The 6,835-nt window shown below is 35.4% G+C and overlaps 1 protein-coding gene across 1 annotated transcript; it reads left to right on the forward strand.

Annotated features, from left to right (window-relative positions):
- The first annotated feature begins 102 nt into the window (after positions 1 to 102).
- Positions 103 to 6,835, forward strand: LOC114383161. The gene is made up of 3 exons (XM_028342770.1): positions 103 to 625; positions 948 to 1,866; positions 6,746 to 6,835. Exons 2-3 carry the CDS (start codon positions 1,341 to 1,343, stop codon positions 6,775 to 6,777), a joined length of 558 nt encoding a protein of 185 aa, XP_028198571.1. The 5' UTR covers positions 103 to 625; positions 948 to 1,340; the 3' UTR covers positions 6,778 to 6,835.

A 6,835-nucleotide genomic window follows, 5' to 3' on the forward strand; every position in this document is an offset into this window, starting at 1 on the left:
ATATATATATATATATATATATATATATTGATTTGATCAAACTCATGTGGCAGCCATATATAGCAATATGCAACATTATAGTGAGATATCAGGTGTGATCTATATGCTCCGAAACTTGTGACAAGATTCAATTGGTTTGCAGTCATTGAACGAATATTAAAGCAGTTGTTTTAGTGGCTCAATTGCTCAAACGTCATTGCCTTTGATTCTCTTCAAATCCTCAATCATTAAGAGATCGAGAGATTAATAATTATGCAGTATTTGGAGCATAAACAATTGTCCGTTATCTCATTTATTAACCGCTATAATAATGATGTTTAGATGATGTAACAAATTAAGTGGATACAGCACTAGTCCTGGGTGAGATTTACTAGTATTTAGAAACTTTAGTGTACAATGCAATTAAATTACATATAATTTTAGACCTTTGGTGTTAGAATCTTTTGTTGCAACCGGAGAAAAGTGACACAGACAGATCGAGAGAACACAATTGGTCCCCCACTTGCATCGTTGCATGGATGTGTGATCTGTGACGTATAGCTCCACTAATTGAAAAACCTATATTCTCTGATGTGTGCCACCCCCAACATAATTCCAGATAATGAAGCTAGCACTTCAAGTTCAGGTTAGCTCATGTTTCTTTATATTGATTAACTAATAAATACTTGGGTCTGACTAAGAGAGCAATATAGACTAAATTAATCAAAGTAACAAAAATATTGATTTATCCTTTACCTATTCTCCTTTATTCTTCTTTTTCTTTTAAGAAATTGCACTAACCATTCTACAACTCTTTTATTTTTTTTAATTACATATCATGTACAGTAACTGCGATACACGTGTGGTGTATTGTACCTAGCTAATTTATATAAAGATAACAAATTCTACGGGAGATATATTGTAACGAGTAATTCCGTGGGTGACAATTATGCTGAAAATTCTCTTAGGAATGATGGACACGTGGAAAACGATCCGCAAAACTTGACCACGAGAAGGAGCACAAGGCCCGCAGGGAGAACGTGTATTTAAGGGGTTATGCTCATTGAGGAAGGGCATGTTGTTGGTATGATTCTCTGTCTTCTGCATCCATCTTCTTCCTGATCACATCTTCATTCTCTGACCCCTTATGTTAATTTTGATTTTTCATCTTCTCCTTGAACTAGGTTGACTCGAGTGAGCTGTCATTTACGTTGCTTCAAAATTCCTGTTTCCATACTTTTATTTCTGTCTCAATATCATAAAACAATCCCAACAAACAATTGCTACATTGTACTATTTCTTAGTTCATATAATACATATTATATTGTTTCTTTGTTACATTGGTGTTTTCATTGTCATCAATGGCGGACAACAACAACGATTGTACAAGGCTTCAACATATGCAAACTCAGATCAATACCTTGAATTCGTGGATGGAAGAGCAGCACAAGCGCGACATAGAAAATCATGATCGTTTTGAGAAGCTGCAGAAATCTATGGATATGTTACTTCAGCACCCATTTTTGTCCATTGGTGGTTCGAACTCAGGCAGTTCTTCTTCGGGTGGTATTCTGATAACTCCAATTTCTTCATCTGCGCCTGTCAAAGACATTTCTCTGGGATTTCCCCATTTTGATGGCCATACACCTGTTCTGGAATGGATTTTCAAAGCTAAAAATTTCTTCAATTATCATCATACTCTTGACTCTGATAGAGTGAAGATTATTGCGATTCATTTTGAGAAGGATGTCATACCGTGGTTTCAAATGCTTCAGCACATGGAGTCGGTGAATTCCTGGTCCGATCTAACTCATGCTTTGGAGTCTCAGTTTGGACCGTCTCCTTTTGATTGTCCTATGGGTGAATTGTTCAAACTTCAACAAACTGGTACAGTTTCTGACTACTATTTGAAATTCATGGCTCTAGCTAATAGACCTAAAGGGTTGTCTAATGAAGTTGTTTTAAATTGTTTTTTGAGTGGGTTAAATGTTGATATTCGTAGAGATGTGATTGCTCAGAGGCCTATGACATTAATTCGAGTTGTGTCCTTAGCCAAATTATATGAGGAAAAGTATCAACCAGTAAACTCTAATCAGACCCACAATTATTCTCATAGATATTCCCCTATTTCTGCTCATACTGTTAATTTCAATTCTGCTCCTTCTAATGCTGCTAAAAATACTACCAAAACATCTTTGCCCTCATTGTTGCCTACTCCTAATACTCCTCCTCTTAGAAATAATTTTGTTAAGAAAATTTCTCCCACTGAGATGCAATTAAGGCGTGAAAAAGGGTTGTGCTACTTTTGTGATGATAAGTTCACATTTAATCATAAGTGCCCAAACAGGAAGATGTGAATGTTACAATTTGAGGATGATGAAGGTGAAGCTGAGATGAATTTTGATGTTGTGTCTGGAGATAATAATAGTACTGCTGAAACTGTGATTGACAATCTTCACCATCTTTCCTTGAATGCCTTGAAAGGAGTTCTTGGTGTTGGCACTATTAGATTTTTAGCTCATATCAATAACTTACCCGTGAGGGTACTTGTTGATGGTTGTAGTTCAGACAATTTTCTCCAGCCAAGAGTGGCCAAAGTTTTGAAACTACCTATAAAACCAGCACCCTTGTTTAAAGTTATGGTTGGTAATGGTAATTACATGACTACTGTAGGCATGATTAGAGAACTTAGCATTCAAGCTCAAGGCAACAGGTTTCAATTACATGTATTATTGCTGCCAATTTCTATTGTTGACTTGATATTAGAAGCTAACTGGTTGAAAACACTTGGTTCTCACATTGCGGATTATGATTCCTTGCAACTTAAGTTCTTACATGATGGGAAATTTATAACCCTACAGGGCGATGATGATGGTACTCCTACTCAGGCTCAATTACATCATATTAGGAGAATGATTTCTACTGATTCTATTGCTGAAGTTTTCAGTATGCAACTTATTGAACCTTCCAATTTTTAGTTTCATTTATTTGAATTACCTATAGATTTAGAACCGGAGTTGGCACTTCTTTTGCATACATATGAACCTGTTTTTAAGACTCCCACATCCTTACCACCTCCAAGGTCTTATGATCATGCTATACCCTTGTTGGAGGGATCAAAACCGGTTAAAGTCAAGCCTTACCGGTATTTACATAGTCAAAAAGATGAAATTGAGAAATTGGTGCAAGGAATGCTTGAGGAAGGCATCATCCAGCCAAGTAAGAGCCCATTTTCTTCTTCAATTATTATGGTCAAGAAGAAGGATGGTTCTTGGAGAGTGTGCACTGACTATATAGCATTAAATACTATTATGGTTAAAGATACATTTCTTATTCCAACAATTGATGAATTGATTGACGAGCTGTTTGGAGCTGAATTTTTCTCCAAGTTGGACTTAAGGTCTGGTTATCACCAGATTTTGTTAAAACCTGAGGATATGTATAAAATAGCTTTCAGGACTCACCATAGACATTATGAATGACTAGTTATGCCATTTGGGTTCACTAATGCCCCTACTACATTTCAAAGTCTTATGAATGACATATTTAGAAGAGTCTTGAGGAAGTTTGTATTGGTTTTTTTTTATGACAGTCTGATATATAGTTCTACATGGAATGATCACCTCTCTCATTTGGAATTTGTGCTAAAAACCTTACAACAACATAAGATTTATGCTAGATTTTTTAAGTGCTCTTTTGGTGTTAGACAAATTGATTATTGGGCCATGTTTTTCCAGGTGTAGGAGTGACTGTGGAAACCACTAAGTTGGAAGCCATTACTAATTGGCCACAACCAGCTATTATAAAACAATTAAGAGGGTTTCTAGGACTCACTGGTTATTATAAAAGATTTGTCAAAAATTAAGCTTCTATTGTTGGGCCACTCACTGATTTATTGAAGAAGAACTCCTTTCAGTGGTCTGATTCTGCTTCTCAAGCATTTGTGTAGCTCAAGAAAGCTATGACTTCAGCTCCAGTGTTAGCAATTCCTAATTTTAGAGAACCATTTGTACTTGAGACCGATGCTTTTGGTTCAAGTAATGGAACAGTACTGAGTCAATCTCAACATCCTATTGCTTATTTCTCTAAGTTGTCCCCTAGAATGCAGAAGCAATATACTTATACTAGGGAATTCTATGTTATCAATGAAGCCATGGCCAAATTCAGGCATTATTTGTTAGGCCATAAGTTCATTATTAGAACTGATCAAAAAAGCCTTAAGGAGTTGTTGGAGCAAACATTGCAGACTCCGGAACAACAACAATGGTTACCAAAATTCCTTGGTTATAATTTCACCATACAGTATAAACCAAGTAGGAAAAATATCCATGCTGATGCATTGTCTAGAAGCTTGTTCATAGCTTGGTCAGAGCCTACTAATCATTGGTTAGCAAAAGTTGTAGCAGTTACTAAGGAGGATAAGTTACTGAGTGAACTAATCAGTTGCTATGATCATGGAGGAACCATTGATCCTAAGTATGATGTAAAGGATGGATTAATATTTGGAAAAGGGAAATTGATGATTCCTGAAAATTCAGCTTTGAGAAACCAGATTTTACAAGAATTTCATGACACTAAAATGAGGGGCCATGTTGGAAGGAATAAAATCATTGCTAGAATTTGCAGTCAATTTTATTGGCCTAAATTGCAAGAAGACATTAAGTCCTATATCAGATGTTGCAGTATCTGTCAACAGGCTAAGGTGGATCAAGCAGTACCTACAGGATTGCTGCAGCCATTACCCATCCCACAACAAATCTGGGAGGACATTGCTATGGACTTCATCACTAATTTACCATCTTCCCATGGCTATTCGACTATCACGGTCATAGTTGACAGGCTTTCTAAATTTGGCCATTTTATTGCTTTAAAAGCTGAGTTTAATAGCAAGTTGGTGGCTGATGCATTTATCAATCATGTGGCAAAGATACATGGATTTCCTAAGTCTATTGTGTATGATAGTGATAGAGTCTTCATCAATTCTTTTTGGCAGCAACTATTTAAAGCTCAAGGAACCACTTTAGCAATGAGTTCATCTTACCATCCTCAAAATGATGCCCAGACGAAGATCCTTAATAAGACTCTTGAAATGTACTTAAGGTGCTTTGTGTTTGATAATCCTAAGCTATGGTACCCCATGCTAGCTTGGGCACAATATTGGTACAACTCTTCTTATCATCACAGTTTGGATATGAGTCCATTTAAAGATGTATTTGGCAGAGAACCACCTGCAGTTGTTCCTTATCAAGTCCATCCTAAGGATCCTATATCTCTCCAAGAAACTCTTGTTAACAGAGACAACCTTTTATAGAAGCTCAAGGGGAACTTGGCTAGAGCATAGAATTACATGAAAATGCAAGCATACAAGAAGAGACGAGACTTTCAGTTGGAGGTGGGAGATTTGGCTTTGGTGAAATTACAACCATATAGGCAACACTTTGTTGCTCTTAGAAAGAATCAGAAGCTGGGAATGCATTTTTTTGGACCCTTTGAAGTGGTGGAACGCGTGGGACAGGTTGCTTATAAGTTGAAATTACCTGAGGCTGCATGTATACATCCAATTTTTCACATTTCATTACTTAAGAAGTTTCAAGGAAGTCTGTCACAGCAATACTTACCAATGCCACTTACAACAACAAAATTTGGCCCAATCATTCAACCTGAACCTGTTTTGGATACAAGAATTATTAAGGGGTTCTACTCATTGAGGAAGGGTATATTGTTGGTATGATTCTCTCTCTTCTGTGTCCATCTTCTTCGTGAGCTCATCTTCATTCTCTAACCCCTTATGTTAATTCTGATTTTTCATCTTCTCCTTGAACCAGGTTGACTCAAGTGAGCTATCATTTACGTTGCTTCAAAATTCCAATTTCCATATTTTTATTTCTATCTCAATATCATAAAACAATCCCAACAAACAATTGCTACATTGTACTGTTCCTTAGTTCATATAATACATATTATATCATTTCTCTGATACATATATGTTTTCTTCAATTTGTTTATAGGAAAAATAGAGTATGTACTGACTATATAAAAGATTATATTCTATCATTAAATAATAAATTATTAAGTATGATAAATGATAATATTTTGAAATAGGTCGACTAAGTTGATGTCCTCATTGAAATAGACCAAACTTATGTCCTAGCTAAAATTGTTTGTTTGAAATTCGAGGACTCCTGATGATGATGAGCTCTCTTAGGCCAAATCTCCATAAAAAAATCAGATGAATATCGATAAAAGAGGCTTTGATACTCAATCTACTAAATATCCTACCAAAGTAACATTATGAAATAAAAGTGTTTGTCATACAACAAAGTTAGTTAAATTTATAAGAACTTAGAATAGGTTAGATTCATTGCATGGACCCAAGGCCTCTCAATGATAATATTCTCCTCTTATAATCATTTCTTGGAAATCTTACTCTTGGGTGTTGATTTATATATGTTCATTCCAAGTCATTAGTTTAAACATTGGATTTGGTTCAACATAAGTCCAATTTAGTATAATAATTTTATTGACTTTTATAATAATTATTTTAAAAAGTTATACTAAAAATGATTTTTACTAATTTATAATATAATTTTTTTATGTTAACAATGCATAGAAATTGATCTCTTATTTTTCTATATATATTCTCTGAATCTTGGGGTTGCGCATACTGCAAGGTGTTAATTTAACTAAGTTGCTTTTATGATTACATGAATCCGCCTAGAGATTCACCTGAAAGATCTTACATTCTATTTGTGTCCCTCATGTCCAGAATTGCTGCTCAGCCATTGCTATCCGAACTAAGCTTTTTTAAAATCTCCGATGGTCCATGACAGTTACACAGGAGTGTTCTTAATACTTG

This window comes from Glycine soja, chromosome 14, assembly GCF_004193775.1.
Source record: "Glycine soja cultivar W05 chromosome 14, ASM419377v2, whole genome shotgun sequence".
NCBI lineage: Eukaryota > Viridiplantae > Streptophyta > Magnoliopsida > Fabales > Fabaceae > Glycine > Glycine soja.